At 33.8% G+C, this 26799-nt stretch overlaps 1 protein-coding gene across 1 annotated transcript in view; it reads right to left on the reverse strand.

Moving 5' to 3' along the window:
• TAF4 (TATA-box binding protein associated factor 4) overlaps positions 1-26799 on the reverse strand; it is a 140334-nt gene that overhangs the window by 25455 nt on the left and 88080 nt on the right. Inside the window, exons 3-6 of the mRNA XM_044663873.1 lie at positions 15646-15812; positions 11987-12106; positions 4469-4588; positions 3269-3391 (exon numbers count right to left, since the gene is read on the reverse strand). Of these exons, the coding sequence (XP_044519808.1) occupies positions 3269-3391; positions 4469-4588; positions 11987-12106; positions 15646-15812 (530 nt within the window). The remainder of the gene's footprint in view (positions 1-3268; positions 3392-4468; positions 4589-11986; positions 12107-15645; positions 15813-26799) is intronic.

Here is a 26799-nt window from a genome sequence, read left to right on the forward strand (position 1 = left end):
GGATTGGACTACATAGTCCAACTATAGTTCAACAAATAGTCCAACTAAAAAGTCTTTTTCAGATCAAGAATATCAAGGGAAATAATGAAAAAAAATATGAAGGAAGGTGGCCTAGCAATACCACATCTTAAACTGTACTATAAAACAGTGGTCATCAAAACAATATGGTACTGGCTAAGAGACAGAAGGATCAGTAGAATAGACTTGGGGTAAGTGACTTCAGCAAGACAGTCTATGGTAAATCCAAAGGGCCCAGCTTTTGGGACAAAAATCCACTATTTGAAAAAACCTGCCAGGAAAATTGGAAAACAATATAGGAGAGATTAGATTTAGATAATCTCACACCCTACAACCAAGATAAACTCAGAATGAATGAATGATTTGAATATAAAGAAAGAAACTCTAAGCAAATTAGGTGAACACAGAATAGCATATTTGTCAGATCTTTGGGAAAAGAAAGATTTTAAGACCAAGCAAGAGTTAGAAAAAATTACAAAATCTATAATAAATAATTTTGATTACATTAAATTAAAAAGGTTTTTTACAAACAAAACCAATGCAACCAAAATTAGAAGGGAAGCAACAAATTGGGAAAAAAATCTTTATAACTAAAACCTCTTACAAAGATCTAATTACTCAAATTTATAAGGAGCTAAATCAATTGTACAAAAAAAAATCAAACCATTCCCCAATTGATAAATGGACAAGGGACATGAATAGGCAATTTTCAGATAAAGAAATCAAAAACTATCAATAAGCACATGAAAAAGTGCTCTAAATCTCTAATAATTAGAGAAATGCAAATCAAAAAAACTCTGAGGTACCACCTCACACCTAAAAGATTGGCTAAAATGATAGCAAAGGAAAGTAATAAATGTTGGAGGGGATATGGCAAAATTGGGACATTAATGCATTGCTGGTGGAATTGTGAATTGATCCAACCATTCTGGATGGCAATTTGGAACTATGCCCAAAGAGCATTAAAAGACTGCCTGCCCTTTGATCTAGCCATACCACTGCAGGGTTTATACCCCATAGAGATGATAAGGAAAAAGGCTTGTACAAAAATATTTATAGCCGCACTCTTTGTGGTGGCAAAAAAATGGAAAATGAGGGAATGCCCTTCGATTGGGGAATGGCTGAACAAATTGTGGTATCTGTTGGTGATGGAATACTATTGTGCTCAAAGGAATAATGAACTGGAGGAATTCCATGTGAACTGGAATGACCTCCAGGAATTGATGCAGAGTGAAAGGAGCAGAACCAGAAGAACATTGTACACAGAGACAGATACACTGTGGTAAAATCGAATGTATTGGACTTCTCTATCAGCAACAATGCAATGATCCAGGACAATTCTGAGGAACTTATGAGAAGGAATGCTATCCACATTCAGAGGAAGAACTGTGAAAGTAGAAACACAGAAGAAAAACAACTGTCTGATTACATGGAAGGATGGGGATATAATTAGGGATATTGACTCAAAATGAGCACCATAGCACAAATATCAATAATATGGAAATGGGTCTTGATCAATGACATATGTAAAACCCAATGGAATTGTGCATTGGCTATGGAAGGGGGTGGGAGGAGGGGAGGGATAGAACATGAATCCTATAACCATGGGAAAATGTCCCTAATCAATTAATTAACTAATTAATTAATTAGGGATTTTTAAAAAAGAATAAGTAGACAAAGGAAAAAAAAGTCTTTTTCAGCTCTAAAACTATGATCACATGTTCCCTGTAGGGCTACTTCACATTGACTAGTAGTCCTATTCCAGAGTTTACAGATGGATCAGTCTGTCACAGTCCTCAAAGGCTACCCAATATTTCTCTAGGGCCAGCCCATGACACAGACAAACCAGAGGGCTGGGTTGGGTAGGAATTGTCTCTGTATTCAGCCCTTCCCCATTATCTGCAAAACAGTTCCCTTGTTTTTAAGAATTTCCTACTTCACTACTCTCAGAATTAGTCTTCAAAGTATAATCTAGTTCTGACAGTTTCCCCAAAACAGGTAAATGAGTTCATCTCATTGCAGCTAAACTTTCAAAAGTACAGCTTCAATCCATAGTCATCTCTCTTTCTACTGTTAATTGTCTTGCTTCTAGAAGTTTTTTCCTGTCTACGTCTCCATAGAATTTTTCTTTGCTATCTGCTGAATGAACTCAAGTCTAAAACTGATTGTCTAACTTTCTGTTAAGGCCATGGCCATTTTTTTACCTAGTCAAATCAGATTACCATCCTAATTCAATTAAGGAATTTTTTCACACTCCTTGAAAGGGTAGTAGGAGGGCTAACACCTTGTTAATACATTAAAATGTCTTCAACTCTAGTAACTGCACTTTATTTTTATTTTACTTGATCTCTAAACCTCCCAACAGAATCAGACATGATCCTTTGGTCCAAAATGGCACCAGTCCCCCTTGCCCAAGTATAGTTTTATGGTTTCAAGGGTGCTGGATACAGAGAATGGCCAGGGGTCCAAGCTTATCTGATGATGGCAGCATCAGCTGGCATGGTAGCCTGGTTCCAGGAAAAATACAGCTCACTTAATCAGAACCCAAGGTCCCAGAGAGAGCGTTGTAGTTCTAATAGGAGGCAGAAGAGGAACCATAGCCAAAGTACAGGTGGCAAGGTTTGACAATGGTCAGGAAATGACACAGAGGCCTGGTTCTGAAGAGGATAAGGAGAAGGCGCAACCTTCAGAGCTCAAGGTCCCAAAGAGACAATGTGAGTTCTGATAGAAGGGGATTAGGAAAATGGTCAGACTGAAAGCAGATTAGTTTATAAATGGTCAAAGCTGAAGGTATAATTGGACTTAGATTTCTGCCAGAAGCTGTTCTTATAAGTTCTAAATTTCTCCCTCTAAATTAATCAATCAAAAATACATTATAATTTTGACCAAAAAAAAAAAACAACTAGATTTTGAGATGTATTTTCTTTTCACAACAGCCCTATTTAATTATATATAGAGAGCAGCTTTTTTTTTTTTTTGCATAAAAGTATATACCAAAATACTTTTGCTCAAAAATGTTCTTACCAGGAGGCAGCTGGGTAGCTCAGTGGATTGAGAGCCAGGCCTAGAGACGGGAGGTCCTAGGTTCAAAAAATCTGGCCTCAGACACTACCCAGCTGTGTGACCCTGGGCGAGTCACTTGACCCCCATTGCCTACCCTTACCACTCTTCCACCTATAAGTCAATACACAGAAGTTAAGGGTTTAAAATAAAATTAAAAAAAAAACACATAAAAAAAAAATGTTCTTACCAGCAAGTTCTGAACTAATTCTTTGACATTTGCTGCTGTCTCTGTAGACTGTTTACCAGATGAAGCCAGTTTTATTAATGTTGATAGAAAATTCTTGCATTTCTTCACATTTTCCATTGTTTCCTGTGTAAAATGTAAAAATAAGTAAGTAACCCTAGAAGTATTAAAGATGCAATTTTTCACTAATGGTTTCTAGTCCCACTGAAATATATACATTTCTTTTACTTTATATTTCTAAGGTTATTTTCATAAAAATAAAAATAAAATCATGCCTCTAGAATTTCTGCATAAATCTTTAAAAGCTTATCACCCTCCAAAACTGGGGCTTAGGGGGCATATTCAAAAATTAACTTTGCCTTGGAATAAAAATATAGTATACACTGATGTTCCATTGTGCACATATATTAAGAGAATGAAACTAAACAGAAATTTTTATCACAAGAAAAACTATAAGTTTTGATTTGCTCCCCTTCTAAAAATACTTAAGAAATCTGTGATTTCAGTGGAATGGGTATTCCTGGAACAGATACTAATGACAACCCTTCCATCCTTTGGAAAACTGTTTAATGAGCTGCTATACCAACAATAGAGTGAAGAGTCTCTCCAATTCAAACAGGCTAGTGGTTGGACAACAGACACAAAGTCCATTACTGAGTCTGAACAGAGCCTTTCATATGTTCTACTGGCATACTTTTCATGAGCCCATGGTCAATTCGATGTCACAATGAAAAATCAGGCTAGTAATTTAGTAAAGGTTTGCTCCCTGCTTTGCATGGCTACCATGAAGATGAACAGAAAGCACTTTGCAGACCTCAGAACATATAAATGTAAACTATCACTATTAACTGAATAATTTTTTTAATTACACAAAATGGACCCTTACTGTGCTTGCTTAGCATATCGTTTTGTATTTGGACATCTTTTTAGGGCAGGTGGTCTTAACTTAACTTGGGGTCATGGACTGCTAAATACTTAAATGCTATCAGGAGGTCCATGAACCTAGGCAGAAAAAAAGATTAATATTTATTTTCACTAAAATTGTTTCCTTGGGATTCTTATGTACTTTATTTTATGCATTAAAAACACTGTTTGGAGAAGAGATCCAAAGGCTTCATCAAACAGTCAAAAAGGAATCCATGATACCAAAAAAAAAAAAAGAACCCCTGCTTTAGAATAAGGAGTGTGAAAGTATGGTCTTACTGTGGCAGCAGCAGAAGTTGCTGTGGCTCCTTGTACAGTCCTCTGAGGAGTTCCAGGTTGTACAGCGGAGGCTGTTCCTAATGCAGCTGTCTGTGCAGTACCACCCAGAACAATCTGAGGCTACAACAAATATGAAATAGTTGGTAATTCATTTAACATCATCAAGCCAAAGTCGGTTTACAGATACTGCTTGTCAATTTAATTTCCTACAGCTACTAGAAATATCAAAACTGGTACTACAACACAGAGATACAACCAATCATCTGGCATTGCAATATTGAAACCTGACCACTGGATGGCACAAAACTACTCAGGTTTAAAATGAAAAGTGAGTTAAAATCTGAAAACTTTACAAGTTCTAATTTGAATAAGACAGTAAAATATTAAACATTTGTATCTCTAAAGTTTCATATGGTACTATACTGATACAAAAACTCTCGGTACTTGTGTAAATATTGATAGAATTTGATCTTTTCAAAATTAGGAATTAAAAAGAATTTGGTTTTAAGAAGTCTATGTCAAAATCTGTCATGACTAGGAAGGTTAATGATATTTATCTTATCACTAAACTGGGTCTCCTGCTATTCAGGAAAGGTGGAAATCAGAAACCACTGTCCCCTTATCCCTTTTCCTCACTGAATTCATCCATTTTTAATTCAAAGACCTTAAGAATTAAAAGGAACCAGTGAAATGTAATCCATTTCTTTATCCATCCATTTTACTGAAGAGAAAACTGAGGATTAATGTGTAAATAAGTAAATATGTATTTGTAAATAAATAAATATGATTTGCTTAATGTCACACAGAGTAAGTGCCATCTAGATTTGAACAGTCTTTTGATTCCAAGTTGATGCTCTTTCCACTAAAACAGTTCTTCTAATCTTAAATTTTTCTAACTTGCTAATTGACAGGAAAAGTACTTGGGAACTATTAAAATGCCTCCTCTAAGAAAATTCATGCTAAAATTAAGGACAATACATCAATGAAATATGCCACTTAAAAAGGTGATTAAATCCCAGAGGTACTAGGTCCATTTGCTACAATATCCATCTTTCCTAACTCCAATTCTTTTAAAAAAAAAAAAAACTTGAAAAGATAATTTCATCAAGAGTCATGAAGAGGAGGATTTTCAAAAAGATATGAGAAACAGAAAAGATGTTTTAGACAAGTTCAGACAGGAATAAAATACTATAGTAAGAGAATTGTTACTTTGCTAACAAATCTATCAGGCAAATCTGGTATACTAACAACTTCTACAGTTCAAACTACAGGCTCTCAAACAAATTTCTCAGATTTATGCTCTATTTTCACAAACACATCTTAATATTTACTGAAGTTTTAAAATATACACTTTTTTTGGTTTGCAAACTCAGCCTTCAAATATTTCTTTTTCTTTCTCCAGACATACAAAAAAGTCATTAAAATTTTTTGAACCCACAACACATTTTTGCCAATAGAAGCAATACTATAAATGGGAGGTAGATTCCTATGCCAGCTCACAAATGTAGGTAGACTATAATACTAAAACAAAAAACAAAAAACAAAACAAAAAACCAGGAATCCTAGAAGCAGGAAGCCATATAGTATAGAAATAAAAGTTTTCTACCTATTTCCCAAGTATAGAGCCAATTCCAGGAAAAAATGTGTTAACTGACAAAGTCTGTCTTTGTTATCATCCCAGCTTACGTTCTGTACCTCTTCTCCCCACCAATAAATATCACCTAAGTGTTCTGTACTCCAAATTATGGACTTTTTTCTTCTTGAATTCCCTTTTTATAAATGGCCTCAGATATTAAAAGGAAAGAATACTGACTAAATTAATTCACAATGAGGCATAACTGACCATGGTATTTGAACTTTAAAAAGAGAATGCTAACTAACCCAAATAATTGTGATATAGGGACAGTCTTTTGTAAGTATAGGTTCTTGGAGTCTGGTGCTTCAAAATCAAGAACTGCATTTAATAAGCAAGTTAATAATCTAGTTTATCTATACAACTGCCACATTTTATTATACTATCCCCACTAGTCTCATTTAATCTTCAATCACTGGCTTTAAGTAGAACCTCGAGTAGAAAATTAAAATTCAACTACTGTATACAGACAGACCTTAACTAAATAAGCATTTTCTTGAGCTCTCTCATACAAATACAACAGCTAAGAAAATTTTGACTTGCCTTCACAATAAATTTCATTCTTCAAAAGGCAGAAGAAGCAGTGAAGGTAATTGCAACTTTGGACCTAGTTCTGACAAATAGGGATGAACTTTTAGTATGAGAAACTATAGGAATCTTAGAAGTAAACGACAATGCCACATGATGTTCATTAATAAGAAGGGGGAAGCTGGTAAAAGATATCTGATAAAAGACAGTACCTGATGGCCTAAAGTCCTACTGTGATCACAAAAAATTCTGCTAAAGAATAAAAGAAGCTACATGAAGATGATAATGTGGCTGTACAGAGAATTCATCAACCAACAGACTTTTTTTTTTTTTTTAATATATAGAAGATGGGAAGCAAGGGTAGATAACTGGTAACGAATACAAGAGTAGCAGATAAGAATGTGAGAAATGCTAAATCAAAGCTGAGGTTTGTGATGATTTTGTTTTTCCTCTGACAGATCGTTCAGCTCATCGATGTGATTTCTCCCTCCAGTGGTGCGGATCAGAACCCATCCGTGCCTTCTCATCCAATGGTACTTTTGTCCATGGTTTTCCTCCACAGGGACGGGACAGAGTGGTCCACCCAATATGTTAGGGCCTTCCTCAAGTTCTTTAGCATCATATGAACACTGTACTTTACTCATCCCTTGTACTCACTATATGACCAGCCCACCTTCTTTTTCAGTTATACATCTCTCTGCTGACATCTTTATACCTCTCCTCCTAAGTAATTCATACCAACAATGCAACCCTCCTTTACCCTTTGGGTGCCCTCAACTTTAATTCTTCAAATACTATAGTATTCCTTGGCTTCTAGAATACAGCATCACCAAAAGAATACTGCTGTTAAAAAGATAACCCTTTGTTTCAGGAGGAAACTTGGGGTCATTAAAAGTGCTATATATATCCTAAAGGCAATCCAGCCTGCTTTCCTTTTTCTGTTTAATTCTGAGAATAGCTTACTGTCCATCCATTGTGCACGTCCAAGATATATGTATTGATGAACCAGTTCTATGGGTTGTCCATTGAAATGCATATCATAGTGTGGACAACAAGCAAAATTCTTTGTCCACTTGGTTTCTCCTATGTGGATAATTATGCCGACCTCTTTACAGTGATTTTAGATCTTATTTAGGAGGCAATGTTCCAGGTCTTGATGTAGTCAGCACAATGTCATCCTCAAACAGGAACATCTGGAGGACCTCCCCATTTATAGAGAATCCCTCTTCCAACTGTACACTGAGCAGGACTATCTCCATGATGGTGGCAAATACCTCTGATGAACATACATCAATTGGTTTTAAGAGTCACCTCACATGCATCACTATGCATCACTATTAATAAAAAGAAGATCAATCAAAAGTTCTGTTGTTTTATCTTTCAAAAAAAATTTATATGATTTTGACAAATAGCAAGGAGATACCTTATTGAAGGAAACCCTTGAAGGTGGTGTTTTGCTCAACCAAAACAAGTGCTTTATAGTCAACCAATGAGCACAGTGGTATATTGCATTCTCTATACCTTTCAGTCAATTATATAACTGCAAGGACGTAGTCTATTGGAGATTATCATTTGTAAAAATGTCTGTCTATTCCCTTCTCATACCTTCATCAAGGATGCCTCAATATATAAAATCTCATAAAAATTTTGTAGAGATGAGAAAGTAGTCATATGGGTCAGTGGTTGCTGATATTCTCTCAGTTGCCTTTTTGGGGTAAAATAAGGTCTGTGAGTTTTTCCAGGCATTTAGTATCCTTCCCTTTTTCAGATACCTTGAGAATTAATCCCTCAATGCACTCAAAATTGAATCACCTCCAACACAGACCTCCTTTGTGTATACTTGGTCCAATCCAGATGCTCTTCCCATCTTTGTTTTCTTTAGTGCCATTTCCATTTCTTCCTATAGCACATCAGGGACTGTGATGTTAGAGTCCAAATGTGGTGGCTCCACTGTCATTGATGGAGAAAACAGTTTGTTATAGAAATCTTCACAGATCTTTTCCATTTTTTGTCTTTGTTGTCCTTTCAGTTTCACTTTTAAATGCCCTTGGGATGATTTTGTTTAGTTGAATCTCTCACCAAGTTTTATGTAAACTTGTTTTTCCTTCCCCTATTTCTCATTGTTTTATGAGGTGATATTGTTTATAATATCCCATCAACCTTCTTAGAAAGATTTTATCAAAATATATATTTTTTAAACCAATAAATGCTATTGGTTAACAAAAAGAGGGATTCTTCTTAGAGGATAAAAATGTCTTCTTAGAAGACAAGAGGAAGACCAAAGAAGAAACAGTGTTACTATTTTAAGGTACAAGGGATAAAAATAATAAACTATAAAGAAATTAAACAACTAATAGTATTGCTTCTTTTTTCTCTACAAAGTAGAATGATTTAAGACTAAGTAAAAAAGCTAACAGGGAAATGAAATCCAAGATAAGCTGAGAAGATTGTAAAATCCCACCTACCTGCCCCCCATCATTTTAAGTCACCAATCCTGAACATAAGGGTACTGAAAGAACTTCTATCTGTGACAGCTAAGTTATATATGATCTCTGAAAATGCATGATAATGGGAGAGGTGATACAAGACTATCACAGTTTTTTAAATGGGGGAAAGTGATTTTTCAATCTATAGACTAATGAGTTTGATTTTGATTCCTGAAAAAAAATTTTAAAGGAATGGTTTGTTTACATTTAGAAAGGGAAGTAGTAGAAATTTGTAAAGCTTTAACAGGTACAAATCAATCCAGACTAAATTTTTTTTTGATATTTAATAGACTAGAATATGAGAATACAATAGACATAGTATGCCTGGATTCCAGTAGGCATATGACAAAAATCTCTTAAAAACGACATTATAAAGCCAACTGAAAGATATGAACTACAGATAGGTGAATTCAAAAATTGGCTGAACAACCCAATCCAAAGAGAAGTGATGTCAACTAGAGGGAAGTACCTAATGGAGAGCCCCAGAAATCTGACTTTTGCTCTATTCCAATCAGCAATTTTTAATATATGATTTGGATGATGGTATATGTATCAAATCTACAATTGAGAGAAATTGCTAATTAGAAGAAAATATACAAAAAAAATCAAGAGTCTTTAATGATGGGTCAAATTACTAAGCCGAAGTTTAATATTGCTGAATTCAAATCTTAATGGGATTTTAAAAAATCGATTACATATGCATAATATGGGGGAGGTATGTCTAAACAACAATTATTTATGATTAAGGGGGGAAATGTGGGATTTTTAGTGGACTTCAACATAAGTCAATGGCATATGATAATAAAAAGAGCTCCTCACACACTTCTAGCAGTGTGACCCTAGGCAAGTTACTTAACCTCCACTGCCTTGCCTTTATTGCTCTTCTGCCTTGAAATTAATACACAGTATTGATTCTAAGATGGAAGGTAAGGGCTCTAAATAAAAATAAATAAATGAAAAGGCTAATACCCTGCCTGACTACATTAATTGAAATAGAATACAGAGAACAAGATAAGTTAAAGTACTTTTCTAGTCAGGTCACATCTGAAATATTTTATTAAGTTCTGAGCATATTTTAAGAAGGACAGGGACAAACAGGAATACTTCCAGAAGAAGACAAGAAGGGTGATGAAGAAAATTAAAATCATGTCATATAAAGATCAAAGAAAAGAGCTGGTGGAGGAAGGGAGGGAATATGCTAGCAGTCTTCAAGTATTTGATGAGCTATCATCTGAAAGGATTAGACTCACTTGCTTGGCCCTAAGGGGAAGACTTAGAAAAAGACTTGGTACATACAGAAAAGCAAATTTCCATTCCATCTGAGGAAACAGATCCTAATAACTAGAACTGTCAAAAAAAGTAGAATAAATTGTCTAAAGAGATAATGAGTCCTCCTTCATTGGAGGTTTTTCATTAGAAAAGTTGTAAAACTGAATGAATTTTAGTCAAGAATATTGTAGAATACCTACTCAAAAGTGTAGGTTGAAGTAAATGTTCTCTCCCTTCCAACTCGAAGATTTTATATAAAAATTTTAGGTGACACATTTCAAACTGTCTTTCAAAAGGTTTTTCAAAATATCAGGAAAGTATCAAATTTGATTATCTAATATATTATTCAAAAAATTACTTTCTTGGAGGCACCCAGGTGGCTCAGTGTATTGAGAGCCAGGCCCAGAGATGGGAGGCCCTAGGTTCAAACCTGGCCTCAGAAACTTCCTAGCTGGGTGTCTCTGGACAAGTTACTTAACCCCCACTGCCTAGCCCTTACCACTCTTCTGCCTTGGAACCAACACACAGTGTTGATTCTAAGATGGAAGATAAGGGTTTTTGGGTTTTTTTTTGGTGTTTTTTTTTTAACTTAAAAACTTACTTTCTGAATGTAAATGTTAATTTCCATAAATATATTGCCTGACATCAAAACTATTTGGGTGGAAAACAACTTCTTCCTAACTAGATGGAGATCCTTCACCATAAAAATAGTACATGTTTAAAGAATATCTACTCTAAACTTTTTAAAAACATTTTTTACTATATGTTTTAATTAATGTATCTTAATTTTCAATTAAACTGAAACCAATAATACCAAATAAATTACAATACCTATAATTCCTTTCTCACATTGTTAAAACACATGAAGGCTATCTGTAATATATTCCTTCATTAATTAGAATAAAATTATCCTTATACAGGCTGAAATCACTTATTTTAGCACTTGGGTGCCTTCTGGAGAAAGGATAAGCAGGCAAGAATAAAAAGTAAACTGTGCATCCAGTGATTTGAGAACAGATCTTCTGAATAATCAAAAAAAACTTTTACTTTACTCTCATCCTTTATTCATTTACTTAACTTCTGTAGTTTTTTATTTTGTGTATACCTATCACTCCTTTCATACAGAATTGATCAAAACTTACAAAATGTTTCACTGACCACTTTTAATCTTTAGCAGTAAAAAGGTTGTATTCAGCAACAGTTTGTTCTGCTAGGTAGCTCAGTGGATAGAGCACAAGGCCTGGAGATGGGAGGTCCTGGGTTCGAATCTAACCTCACACACTTCCTAGCTGGGTGACTCTGGGCAAGTCACTTAACCCCAAATGCCTAGCCCTTACTGCTTTTCTGCCTTGGAACCGAAACTTAGTATTAATCCTAAGATAGAAGATATGGGATTTCAAAAATAAAAGAAGACAATAGTTTGCCCCTACAACAAAATTGTATTCAATTATTATAATACACTTGTGAAGCATAAGCAGCATCTAAGCACTGGTATTAACTATAATATTATTTTACATCCCCACCCATTATCAAAATCTACTACTATAATAGAGTTCTTAAAATTATTTCAGTATTACATTTTCATTTTTAGTAACTATTCACCTGTACTACAGGAGAACGCTGCAATGTTGTAGTTGGCTGTACCGTTGTCTGGGCCTGAGACACTTGCTTAATTATGGTAGTTGGTGTCACTTGCCGTGCAATAATTGGTGTTCCAGGAGCCTGAAAAAGAAACCAGAATTGTCTAAAGTTTGTATCGACAAGCAATGGTATTAATATGTGTATATAGGTTGGGATACTGTGGCCAACATATGAAAAAAAATCAATCATAACAAATTCAGAACCAAATACATTGGGAAGGATTTATTATAAAGCTATCATCTAAAATAATGGCCTTATAAATTTAAACACACCTAACACAGCTATTTCAAAGATTTCAATAACATTCTAGAAGCAATCAAAAACCTGTTTTGCTAAAAACATAGAAGTCTACATGATCTATGTCATCTCATAAACTCTAACAAATATACAACTGAAATTATTTTGCCTGAAATAAAGAGAATATTTTTAGAAATGTAAAATGTCTGAAAAACTGCCACATGAAAGTTTTGCTATGCATTATAACTGTGTTAGTCAAGACTACAGGGGGCAGATAGGTGGCTCAGAGAATTGAAAGCAAGGTCTAGAGATGGGAGGTCCTAGGTTCAGATCTGGCCTCAGACACTTTCCCGCTGTGTGACCCTGAGCAAGTCACTTAACCCCCACTGCCTAGCCCTTACCAACCATTCTTCTGCCTTGGGACCAATACATAGTCTTGATTATAAGATGGAAAGTAAGGGTTTAAAAAAAGAGAGACTACAGAACTGCATCAAAATAATCAAAATATTTGTTGTGTTATATATTGGTTAAAGTAAAACAAAGAAAATGGTCATTTAAAATAGCTTCTTAACCCAAAATTATAAAGAGATATTTAAGCCTCTATCAGCTCAGTTGGGGGATTGATTGGGGGAAGTTTTTTTAAACTCTTACCTTCTGTCTTAGAATCAATACTGTGTCTTGGTTCTAAGGCTGAAGAGGGGTAAGGGTTAGGCAATGGTGGTAATTTGACTTGATCAGAATCACATACCTAGAAATTGTCTATTTCTCATGTCTAGGCCTGGTTTTCAATCCACTAAGCCACCTACCTGCCCCTATCAACTCAGTTTCCATACTTTCCTGAAAGAAAGCTGGCAGCTAAAGCATGTGTGATAAATTTATAAAATTATAAATCCAACAGCTAAAATGCAGCTACCAAATATTTCATATTTACATTTTATTTACCACATACTATCAAGGAATGTAGGATTCCATTATTATGCCATGGAAAAGAACATTTTAAATTACTTAAGAGGTTAAAAAATTGCAAATACTTTATAAGTTTGTTAGTTAATATATACTCTACTGCCTTAAATAGGACATGGCACTTTTCCCTGTCAGAAATTATATGGCTCAAACAGTAGGAAAAGTTGTTTTCAGATACTGTTGAAGTCCCCATTTTAATCACCAGCAATTAATCTCAGAACAGAAGCAGATAACTATAATTAAAGATTATAATAGTTGAAGACAATGTCTTATTATAATCTCCCCTCAGGACTAAGTGTCTCATTAGAAAAAACTTTGACCCACCCCCTAATATATAATCAATCCCTATAGTATTCTGAAATTCTTCTACACTTATCAAAGTTTAACAGACATGTTTTTAATTCTTCCACATAAACCCTACAAGTTAATCAAATAGATAATCAATCCACACAAATCTTGCATACTTATTTAAAAGCACACATTAAATAGAACTACTCAGTTAATTTCCATTAAAATGGGAATCCTCAGTTAATTCTATGAGATTTTAACATTTAAAGCAGAAGATATTTAAGCCTCTATCAACTCAGTTGGGGGCTTGGCTGGGGGAAGCTTTTTAAAACTCTTACCCTTTGCTGGGGCCTCTGAAGCCCTGCCTGGTTCGGACTGGGCAGGAGTAATTATCTACTCTCTCTCTAATTTTCCTTACTTTCACTCTCTTTTTATTAAAATAAACTACCAAAAAAAGTCATTCTGACTTGAGTAATAATTTTGGCAACCACATTTTTATATATTTAGACCAATCTTTAAATTTTTTAACTCTCATACCAGTACTACCTAATAACCAAATTTTCTAGCTTAAGTTAAAAGATGCATTTTTCCAGACAATCCAGACCAGATTTCCAGTTCCTGATTTGCAATAATACAGTGCTATAACATTTTAAACATTTGTTGATTTACCTAGACAACTCCATTTAAGTATCAATGATACAATTAAAATGTTCTATCAGAACTCTCATCTTAAGTCAGAAATTAAATAGGTAAAGCATGCAGCTGCCCAGGACATGGCATTCAAGAGGGTACAATGATGTTCAATTAAAATACTGTTTTAGGTTTTGTAATACAAAAGTACATATCTCAGTATGTGTAAGTTGGATATGTCACAATGAAGGCTCAAAGTCTATGGAGGACAGTTAACACAAGTACTTCTTAAAACTTGCTTAGAGTACACAAATAACTTGTATCAGCTCTGTTTTACCAGGAAGAACATTTGAATAAACCTGCAAAAATCTCCTTGGGAGTTCTTGGGTATACATTTCTGTGACTGCTGCCACTCTATCAATAATGTCAGTCATTACCATCTGATTACATGTGGAAAGCTACACTGAATCTATCCAAAGCAAAGTTTACCAATGAAAAGTTACATAAAAATCAAATTATTGTCAGTCTTATTTTGTTACTAACTTACATCTTAATTTTAGGGATGTTTTGTCTTTAGTTCAGATTATTGGCAATGAGTATTTATACTTTAACTTTAAAATTCTCTAATAACCTCTTCTCCCACCTCAACTTAATTAGCAAAGGAGCCATAAGTATATACAGTGACCTATAAACAAAGAGTAGAATGCACTGCTTTTGGAAGTAATTAGTTTGTGAGTAACAGAAAAAAATACTGGACTCTGATTAGAGAACTGGTTTGAATCTCAACTCTGCTACTTACCTACACTGTTACATCTAAGACATTAAAAAAAACTAGAGAAGTCCTCCAGAAAAGTATAGATTTGACTAAATGGCCTCCTTAAGTCCTTCTAACTTTGAAATTCTGTAATCATGAAGAAGTCACTCTAACTCTGGAGACCTCAGTTTCCTCATTTGTAAAATGAAATGTTTGACATGACCATTAAGGTCCTTTCTAGCTCTAAATCCTAAGGTTTCTTTATCTTACTATGACTTGCTTTAAGAATCAGTCAAAAGGTGAAAAGGAAAAAAAAGGGAAAGAGAAGGAAAGAAAATTCACAACTGATTCTGGGATCTAGCCTTGCAGTCCATCTCCAACAATGGTATTCTGACGTGTATGCAAGAACACCATATAACAGTCACAAGTTTCGATCTAAATGTCTTAATATCCTAAACTAATACTAGAATGACTTAAAAGAAGGGTTCTTGGAAGAATAGAGCTCATTTGTAAATAATAGACAACCTGAGTGCCGTGCTAGTACTATATCAGCATTGAAATAGCTTCAATCTATTGGAATGGATCCTTTATGAAAGCTATAGAGAAAGATATGGCTATATATGCAGGATAAAAAGGCACAAAGGAGTCATGATTTGAAGTGCTAGAAACATGAGATCAAGACGATTATTCTCACAAAGATGAGATCAAAAATACAATGAAATGTCTAAGTACTAATTTGTATACTCACCTGAACAGTTGATATCTGAACAGGAGGGGCACTTGTGGGAGTTGCAGGGCGTGGTGCCATGGTATTCTGAGGCTGAGTCTGAACATGGGCCTGTGCCTGCATCTGTGCCAAGGTCTGTTGAGGAAGCATTAATAACTGTCCATTCTCACTTCGAATGAGGACCATACCTATGGAAAAAGCAAGCTGTAATCAAGAAAAGCAGCTTCTCACAAGGATATGATGAATATATCTTTATTAGAAGGCTACCAAAGAAAAATCTAACAAATCTGAAAAGGGAAAAAAGGAGGGGGAATAAGTTTAAAAATAGTAAATTCACTGAACTCTTTAAAATAGTTTTTAATATAAAATTTCATCTTTCTGTACTCTACTTTTATTTGACTAGTTTTTTCAGTTACAGAATTTAAATAACCATTAAAACTTCCTTATATATAAACCCAAGAAATAAAACAAGAGCATATCCTCCTTGTTGTTTATTATGTGAAAAACTTGCTATACTTAGTACATCCTTTTTTGATCTACTAAATAGCAAAACAATAATAGAAAAAATACCAGATTAGCAATTAAGACACTTGGACTCAAGTCCTAACTCTGACACTCTAGTGAAAAGACCTTAAGCAAGTCACTTAGTCTTTCCTTATCTCAGTTTTTTTTGTCTCTATCATAAAAGGATTGGACTAAAAAACTCCAAGTTCCTTTTCAATTTTAAGCTTTTGTGATTCTACAAAATTTGTACTAATTTACTCAATTTCCTTTTCTTGTCATCCATACCTGCTTTGACTTTATCAGTAAGCTAAAAATATATATAATCCCTACAGCAAATTCATTCCTGAGTTTTCCCACAGACAAAGCCCCATGAAATCTAAACAAAATGAAAACAGAAGGGAAAGTTACAGTATATTAGATCTGTTTTAGGGCCTACTGTCTAGCTCTCTCCAGACCAATGATTTCTCTTAGGAGCAGGCCATGTGGTTTGACGCTTATCTTTATAGTTGAATGTGGTTGTGTATAGACATCCAAAACTGAAGATGCTCAAAGGCTAGATGAAAAGGAGAGTTTGGGAAAAAATGAATTCTTATATATCATTTCTCATTTCTTTAGCTAAAATATAGGGGGAAAATCCTATCCATTAGATTTGACATTTAAATCATAAGTTCCATTAGAAACAATAACAAAATTGTCTAACTTTTAAACTTAATTTCCCATAACAAAATTAGTAATGAAACTGCAAGAAGAAGACTATAAAAGTCATAATCTTTCTCAAGTGAATCCACAACAGATGGCTCAGTACTGTGTTACATCCCAACTGAAAAATAAAATCGGCAGGGAAATGAGGCATCTCCAATTCAGTGAAACAGATCGCTCAAATCCAAACTAACTGGACAAACTTAAAAAAAAAAAAAAGTCCCTTAAGACAAGCTCTCCTGTCTCCTCGTTTTGACCAAGAATGGAAGCTGCTCCACAGGGCAAAAGCAAACCTTGCAAACTTCTTTAAAGGTTATATAGCTTGCATCTTCAGTCGAAAGTTGAAGAAATCTAATTTTTTAAGTTCTCACAACAAAATTCTATTTCTCTACCTAAATATTTCTAGTACAAATTATCAGATATCTTTCTACTACTAAAAAGATCATATTGAAAAAATTAATATCTCTCATTAAAACTGTTTCTCTTCTCACAATATCTCTCCCACATATGAGAATACCAGATGTACTAAAATAAAAGGGGGCAGCTAGGTGGCTTAATGGTTAGAAAGCCAGGACTAGAAAAAAGAGACCTTGGGTTCAAGTTTGGCTTCAAACTCTTCTTATTTATATGACCCTGGGCAAGTAACTTGATTCCCAATACATAATATTGATTCTGAGATGGAAGATAAGGGTTTATTGAGGGGGTTTTTAATAACAAAAAATAAAAGATATACTCATTCATCCAGAAAACAAAAATTGAAAGGGCGTGATAAAGAATTACTCAATCCTCTCCTCCCACCAAATTTATGTTCTATTAGAAATTTTCATCTCTTTTAAAAACATCATGAATCAAGATACACTTAAGAAAGTTTTTCAAATAAAGAAAGAAATAATATAAATTTAAAGGAATATGCTGAATAACCTCCAATGATCCTTTTCACTGTATGTGATTATGTTAGAATTTATATATAATCTTCTACCAAAAAAAAGCTGGCCATTCAACCAAATGCACTATAGCATATTTTTGCATCTGGATTCACAAAACAGAGAAAAAAGTAAAGTCAAGTTATTCTTAATTGCCCTCATATGCACACCAAAAAGGACAAAGTCACTACTGCTCATCTTTCTTATGATTAAGTGAGACCTGCTATTTGTAATTAAAGTTTTATTTAACATTTTAAGACTTTTAGGTAATTTTTAAGATCCATTAATTTCTCATTCTTAAATCTATTTTTCTTAGCTTGAATTTAGTAAAAGACTTCTTTAAGCAATGACTGCAAAAACTCAATAAAATATTTAAGTAGTATATTCATGAAAAAACTATAATTACACTTCTAAAGAAATAATTATTTAAAATCTTCCAGATTATAGAAAACCTATAATACATAATGACCACATTAAAGTGACAAATTTCAGAAAAGTTTCAACAAAAAGATGTGCCTATGGGTTAGAAGGAAAAGATTGTGAAGTGTCAAGAACATTAAGTCACAGGTAACAACTTCTCAAATACAAAGTACTTCTAACCAGATATATAAATGAGCAAGAAACGATAATCCAGGTTTTCATTTTGTGGTAACATATGTGATGTTTTTACCACTGTTGAACTTTGATTTCCACATATCTTCAAACAGAATTAAGAAGTTCTATTCCAAACAAATGACACAAAATAATATATTAAGCAAGATCTTTCCTCCTACTTGTGTCTGCAATATATTACCATCATTAACTTTGATAAGAAAGTAAATTCAAGCATATATGTCATGCTAAGAAAATTATTACCAACAATAACAAATGCCTTGCTTAAAGGATAAACCATTCACAACTAGTACCTTGCAACTCACTTAAGTAATAGATATTAATATTGATACAGTCAATTTAAACTATTATATCATAAATCTATTAAATGAAACATAACTGTTCTAAATATTATAACAACTTTACGATCTCATAATTTCCCTTAATCATTTAAGGTGAAATATATTCTATCACTTAACAAGTTATAAAATATAGACCAAATACCTTTTACCTATTTTCTTTCTTCCTGTTTAGCCACCTCTGTAAAGTATTCTACCCACTAATAATTGCTTTTATCAATTAAAAAGGACAATTAGAAGCAGTTTAAGCTAATGTAATTAGTTATCTTTCTAATTGAGACTGAGGGAGGGAACATTTTTTTCTAATAGGGCAGAAATTCTTAACCTTTTTTGTGTCATGAAATCCAGTAGCAATTAGGTAATGCAAGTGAACTCAGAATAATGTTTTTAAAAGCATAAATAAAATACATAGGATTACAAAGGAAAGCAATTATTCTTAAATACAGTTAGCAAAATATTTTTTGGAGTTTTCTTGGCAAAGATACTAGAGTGCTTTTCCATTTCCTTCTCCAGTTCATTTTACAGATGAGGAAACCAAGACAAATAAGTTTAAGTGACTTGTCCAGGGTTATACAACTAGTATCTCTCAGGCCAGATTTGAACTCAGAAAGATGAGCTTCAGGCTCATCCATGGCACTCTCTATCCATGGCACCAACTAGCAGCACCGTAAACACATTTTACCCTACTCCCTATTCTCCTAAAGCTAATCCATTTTCTTCAGAAAAGTCCCTTGCCCCCTACTTCACTACACTGACTGTGAATCCAAATAAGACTTTGACAGAAGCAGAATGCTGAACTCAGGAAAAAAGGGTTTAAATTTCACCTTCTGAATTTCCTAGCTGTGTGACCATGGGCAAGTCATTTAAAGCTCTCTGCTTTAGTTTCATCATTCTGTAAAAATTGGGATAATAATTCTAGAACCTCAAATGAGATAATCTATGTAGAGTGTTTTACAAACTTTAATGCTGTATAAATGTCAGTAATACTAATAATTATTACTGTCTTCTTTTCCTTAAGCATCAATATTCAAGCAAACTTTTAAAGTTCTTATTCAATTATAGTATTTGTTTTTATTACTGTAATAAGTTTTTTATTTAAAATAAAATATTTCAATTACTATGGAGAAACAATCACTAGAAAGAAATAGGTTTTCATCGGGTTATCTAAAAACATAACCAACTTTTATAGCTTTTTTTCTCTAGGAAAACAGATTCTTGATTCCAAACAATCAATTTACACAATTATGGAACAGGACCAGTTCTATAAATTGGGAACTGATAGTTCACTTAGTCTTCAGGCTTTTAAGAGTTATCTCTCACTTATCATTGTCCTTTAATATGCTAATAATTAGCTCATTAACCACTCTTGGTATCCCCTCAATTGTTTTTTTATCCTTAAACCTACAAAGGATCCACTCTGAATGAGAAAGAAAAAAACAGTCTACCTGAGGAAATTATTTTCTGGATCATGGTGGCCAAGGCCAGAATAATATCTCTTCCTGCTAAAAAATGTATGCCAGAGCATCATGAGTATTCTCTGACTTCCATTCTTATCCTATGAACTGTTGTTTTCAACTAATTTAGCATCATAACTATTGCCATAATGTTAAAAGTAGTAATAAATTATAAACTAATAATATTACTTCAATAATTCAAGAATCAGTGATGTCATCAATATAGATACTCCTTCCCTCAATTTGGATGAAAACTCCTGTGTTCCTTGGCATATGTTCTTCATAAGTTACTGTGACCAAAAAAAAAATTATATCATATGCTGATTGGCACATTTGATGTTAGTTCAGCATTTGAAGATCATTTTTTGTGTCATGGCCCTTCACAGGATAATAGACTGAGTCTATAAACAAAGGAATCAAAGCCCAGAGAGATGAAAAAACTAAGCTCCTACAGAGGGATCTTAGCCCAGATCCTTTCATTTCAGATTTGGTGTTCTTTCCACTAATACTGGGCTGCCTCTCTCCTATATTATTGCTACATCTGATAATAAAGTATCTGACAATAGAGCAGCTAGTTCAAATTCAGTCACTTATTTGGTTTAATTAATTTAATGAAGCAAGGTAAAGGTGGGTATTTCCCAATTCATTAAAAGCTTCTGACAGAAAAAAAAGAAATTGTATGCCCTACTCACAATAATATAACAATTCAGGAGTAAAATGAGTGCTGTACAAAATTTGTTCTGATTCTTTCTTAATGGCATCTAACCTCCTGGTAATAAAATTTTCTAAACTCAGCTGAGCTAGTCCTTGGACAAAAATCATAATGTCCATCATTGGGTTCACACTCAAAGACTTTTCTGCTTAATAGAGTCTAGTAGTTCATAAATATGTTCTACTGACAAAGCCTCTGAAAAGCCAAGATCACTTCCACAATATGATATAGTATGGGAAGTAGACTTTAGTTTTATCATTTTATATATTAGATTAAATTAGCTTCAAAAGAAGGTCTGGGCCTTTATTTCATCTTTGTATCCCTAGTGCCTCACATTTACTAAATAAAATAAATGTTCCTTAAATTTAATCTAAAATAACATTTATTGTTTACTGTGCAAAAAAGATATAAAGTTTAGGTATGACAATAACTACTCACATTTATATTCTTCACCACAAAGAAATAGGAAGTGTATATATTAGTCACCATTTTACATGTGAACTAAAACTCCAAAAGCTTAAATAACTCCTCTACTTAACTGGTAAGAACCAGATGCAAACACAGGTCTTTTATACCAAGGCCAAAGCTCTTTCTACTCTAATGTTCTATCTCAGTGAAACACTATAACGTGACTGCTATTGTCTCAAAATAGAAAAACTATTAATATAAACAAGTGAAACTCCTTAAAATTATTCTCTACTAAATGTTCTACATACTAATGAAAAATCATGCTACAAAAATGCTGACAGAGAAATCATATTGTTATAATCTTAACTAAAATACATAGCATCTAAATCCAAAAGAGACCATGTAATAAAACAAAATTCATCACTTCTTTTAATAATAATTATTTAATCTTTATGCTAATGATTATATTTATTATAGTTACCAAAGTACAATTAAAGGCACTTTAAGCTAATTATCACTCTTATCTATTATGAAAAGTACTTTTGTTCATATAAATTTTGAACATTAAACAAATTTAATCTCCCCTCAAGCAGTCAATTACTAGATTTGTTTTCTTTCCAAAATACCTTAATACTTAGCAACTTTCAAGGCTCTTGGAACACTTCAGCCTTTATACTACAACTAAATCTACTAAGCATGGCAAATAGTGGAAAGTTGCTCTGAATACTAATATAAACAGTAAATTCAAGGATCTCATTTTAATAGGCACAATACCTTCTCTCTTACCTGACATACTAAAAAAGTAAATCTAACCATTTAAGTTGCACTTATATTTGCCTGTCTCAGTCTCATCTCTTCTGTATGCCTTTGTCATGAGGCATGAGATTAGTTCCAATAAGCAGCAAAAAGATCGAAATTTTGGAAACCTACAGAAAAACCCAGGGGAAAAGAAGAATCTGAAGGCATCCACAAAGTAGAAAACTATTCACAAAACATAGTAATCAAAAGCTGGCAACACAGAGATGCTTCTATAAATGAATCTACCAGAAATCACCAGAAACATTTTTGCATTACTCTTTGTTACTACCAATCTAAAACAAATCATCTTTCACCTCCAAGCCACTGTTCCAGTCACCCAGGTTCACCAAATTAGAATCATTGCTCACCTAATCAACTGTAAGTCTTGCCAATTATATTTCCATAACATCCCTCATGTTACAGAGGCAAAGGCATAGAGGAGAGAGGAGATGGTTTTGAAGCCACAAAGACCTGAATTCAAGTCCCACCTTTGAAATACACTGTCTATATGATCCTGGGCACATTATCCCAACCTCTCGATGCTCTAGGTTTTAAGTTGCAGAGAAGATGCTGATTTGCACTGGTGTAAGTCTCATTATCTGGGATTTCATTATGCTAATGAAATCATAAATCTAGTCCCGATTCTTAACATCTCTTATCCTAGTTTCTCAATTCCTACTGCCTCCATCCTTGTTCAAATCCTTATTACCACTTGTCTGGACCAATTCGTCTTTCTTTCCAGTCTTTCAGTCTCTCCCTTCTCCAATCCACTGTTCATACTGCTGCCAAATTAATATTACTAGGAAAAATATATAACCATTTCCATGCTGGAAAATCTTCAGTGGCTCCCTACTGTCCCTGGAAAAAAATGTAAATTCAATTCATTTTACATTACTCTTTGTATCACAGATACAAAATCTTGTACATAGCAGGAACTTAATAAATTAAAGTCACTCAACCTTCATTTTTACCTCAAAATGTATACACAATGATAAAGGATTAAAGAAGGATAAACTTTGCATTTAAATATGGGGATGTTCTACATGTCCCATTTGAACTCTAGCAGCAGCAGCATTATGTCTTGATGATCTTAATAGAAGAATGGAAAGGGAGAAGAATAGGAGAAGTGAGAGAACAGAAAAGAAGGTTAGATAAAATTACTCTACATGATCAGGTTTGCAAGTAGACATCTACACAAATAAAGAGTAGAATAAAACTAATTCTCATAAGAAAGGGTGAAATGAAGGTAAAATATATATACACAGCTGGGTACAGAAATGCATTTTATTCAATAAGGAAACAGAAAACAAAAGGGAGAGGAGGGAGGAAGAATTAAGAAGGAAAGTAGATTAAAGCAAAACAAACTAAGGGTATACAAAAATATTTAGAGCCCTCTTTGAGGTGGCAAAGAATGGAATCTGATGGAGCATCTATCAACTTGAGAATGGCTAAAGAAGTTATGATATATAAATGTAATGGAATATAGTCATGCTGTAAGAAAAAAAATCAAGGGAAAAGTCTCAGAGAAACCTGGAAAGACTTTTAGGAACTGATGCAGATAGAAGTGCACAGAACCAGAATAATAATTTATACAATGACAACAATATGATAAAGATAAACAGCTTTGAAAGAATTAGGAACTCTTAGGAACATATAACCAACCACAGCCTGGAAGACTAATGATGGAAACATACTACCTACTGCTTGATAAAAAAGTGAAATACTACGTGCATAATGAGACAAAGACAATATAGACATTTGGTTTGATTAACCATACATATTTGTGATAAGTTTTGTTTTTCTTTTGCTTCTCAATTAGGAGAAGAGGAGATGAGGTGAGTTTTTGCTAACTGAAAAAAGTGGGGTTTTTTCAAAGTAATCAAAATCATATTAATTTCATGTCTAGTCTTGGTTCCAGAGAACCCATATGATGAAACACATTTCTCTAATAGAGAGATGAGCAGGGTCTATAGCAGTAGAATAATGCACACATTGTCAGACTATTCTTCGATTCAATTTTGCATAACTTTTTCTTTATCACAAGGAAGAGTTCTATAGAAGGGAGAGCAGTATATTGGGAAATTATTATTCTGTTTTTTAAAAGGAAATAGTTTAACTCTTTTTAAAAACATGGCTCAGGCCTATAAGAAAATTGACAAAAAGACTAAAGTTTAAGGGGGCAAGTGGGTAGCTCAGTGGATTGAGAACCAGGCCTAGAGACAGGAGGTCCTAGGTTCAAGCTGGCCTCAAGACACTTCCTAGCTGTGTGACTCTGGGCAAGTCACTTAATCCCCAATTGCACAGTCCTTACTGCTCTTCTGCCTTAGAATCTTCTGACACATAGTATTGATTCTAAGGTGGGAAGGTAAGAAATTAAAAAAAAAAAAGTTCTAAATGATTTTATGCTGACAAGAAAAGTTACTGAGAACAAAATGGATTTTTTTTAAAAAAAAAACTGTAATAAGGAGAAGAGAATCATCAAATAAGAAATAGGACTGCTTCTTGGCATGAAAAGGATGACGATGGCATAGATGCTAGAGGGAAGGCAGAGCTGTATAGCCTTTACTGTGTTTCTGTTCTCTCTGCCAATAAGACTGATCTTTTTACTAGAAAGAAGAGAATGAAAATGATTAATAGAAAGTTGATTCCCAAAACAAGTAAAGAAATAGTAAGAGAATACCTTGATACATTCAAATTATCTGATCCAGATCAACTATATCCAAAGTAGCAAAACAAAACAAAAAGAATAATAAAATAAAAGACCCCACAACCCTGCCAGATGTGATTGCTGAACCAATGTTAAAAATCTTTTAAAAATCATAGAAAATTGAAGATATACTATAGGACTGGAGAAGAAAAGTGATGACTTGGTGAAAAAAGAATGGAATCTACAAGCTATAAATCAATGAGCTTTCCTTTAATTCCTAACAAAATTCTAGAATAAAATTATTATAGGACTGGTTAAGTAAGAATCTAAACAAAGAACGTAGTCTGGATGACTTTATTAAGAATAGGTCATTCGAGATTAACTGCACTTCTTTTTTAGATGGTATTAAGTAGGTTAGAAAACTACTATAGATATATTACCTACATTTTGGCAAAATATTTGACAAAGCCCTTCACCATTATTGAGGAAAAGATGGAAAGGTACAGAGTAGTAGAAGAGTATGGTTAAGTAAATTCAGGATTGGTTGAAGAAACATTCAGTAGTAGTTCAATTTCAACATGAAATGCTACCTCTCTTGGTCTATACTAGGTAATATGTGCTTGGCATTATTTAACATTTTTATTAATGTCTCAGACAAAGACATAGAAAGGGAAGGGAAGAACATTAAGAGCTTACTCTATGCCAGGCAACATGCAAATTGCTCTGTAGATATTATTACACTTGATTTTCACAACAACCCTGTGAAGCAGATATTATTATTATTCCCATTTTAAAATTGAGGAAACTAAGGCAAACAAGAGATAAGTGACTTAACTGAAAAGCCAGGTAACAGACTGTAAAAGAGTAGGGAGTTTTAGGGAAATGTAAGTTCATTATGAATGACAGTATGTCATAGCAAACCTAAAAGCTAATAGTATCCCCTATTTATACCACATATGGAGTATAGCTTTCACTACTAGGTACCATGTTTTGGGGAAAATAAGGATAACCTGAATAACATCCAGAAAAGGGCAACCAGGATGATGAAGGATCTCAAAATTAAGCCACTTGAGGATGTTGAAAGATACTGTAGATGGTTAGCCTAGAGAAGAGATTAGCAGGTTGAGTGGATAGCTATAAGCATTTGAAGGGCTGTCATACTGACAGAAGGATTAGAGTTATTCTTCTTGACCAAAAAGGACACACACAGAAACAATAAAGAAGCAATTTTAGATTTGATTTAAAGAAAAAACTTTCTAACATTTAGACTTATACAAAAGTGAAATGAATTCCCCCTTCATTTAATGAGTTCCCTCTCACCAGTAAGAACAACATTCAGTCTAAGGCAGGATGAAACTTGGATTCTTATTCAAATATGGGTTGGTCTCTTCCAATTGTGAGATTCTGTGATTTGTTCTCATCCAAAAAGAAAAATATAATAGTATCAGTCAGTTATTTGATTAGTTAATTGCCTGATTATAATTAATGTGAGTATGTATCAAGTTAGCTCACCCAAGCATTTGCTTTATATCTCTAATCATGAAATGAAAGGCAGTGTCTCATTAAAAAACAATTTCAAACATCAGCAAGCAGATAAGGAAATATTTTTAATTGGATGGAAGACTCCTAAAGTCACAGTTTACTCATAAGACACTCAGATGATCAACCTAATTTATTCCCTTTAGAGTAAATAGAGGTGAGAAGGAAAAGAGAAAAGGAAAGTACTACTCTTTATCTCATGTTCCTCTCTATCCTCACATGCCACCAATTCACAAGGGTTAAGAATAAAGGCATCTGTACTTAAAGGCCTATTTTTTTTTTCATACTTAGGGAGGAAAGAGCATGAATCCCAATTATCTATCTAAATTATCAATTAACAATATGCCCCATCATACAATACCTCTAGAGTCCATCACACTACTGTCAAGTCCCTAACTTCTGGCCCCAAATTCAAAAAAGCATGATTTATGTTTTATGGAATATTTGACATTAATTTATAGAGGTCAAAACGGCATCATGGGTAATGTCTTAACTTGAGTGTGAATTGTATTTAAGCGAGGCAAAGCCTCACTCTCTCTTC

The sequence above is a fragment of the Gracilinanus agilis genome, chromosome 2, assembly GCF_016433145.1.
Source record: "Gracilinanus agilis isolate LMUSP501 chromosome 2, AgileGrace, whole genome shotgun sequence".
Taxonomy (NCBI): Eukaryota; Metazoa; Chordata; class Mammalia; order Didelphimorphia; family Didelphidae; genus Gracilinanus; species Gracilinanus agilis.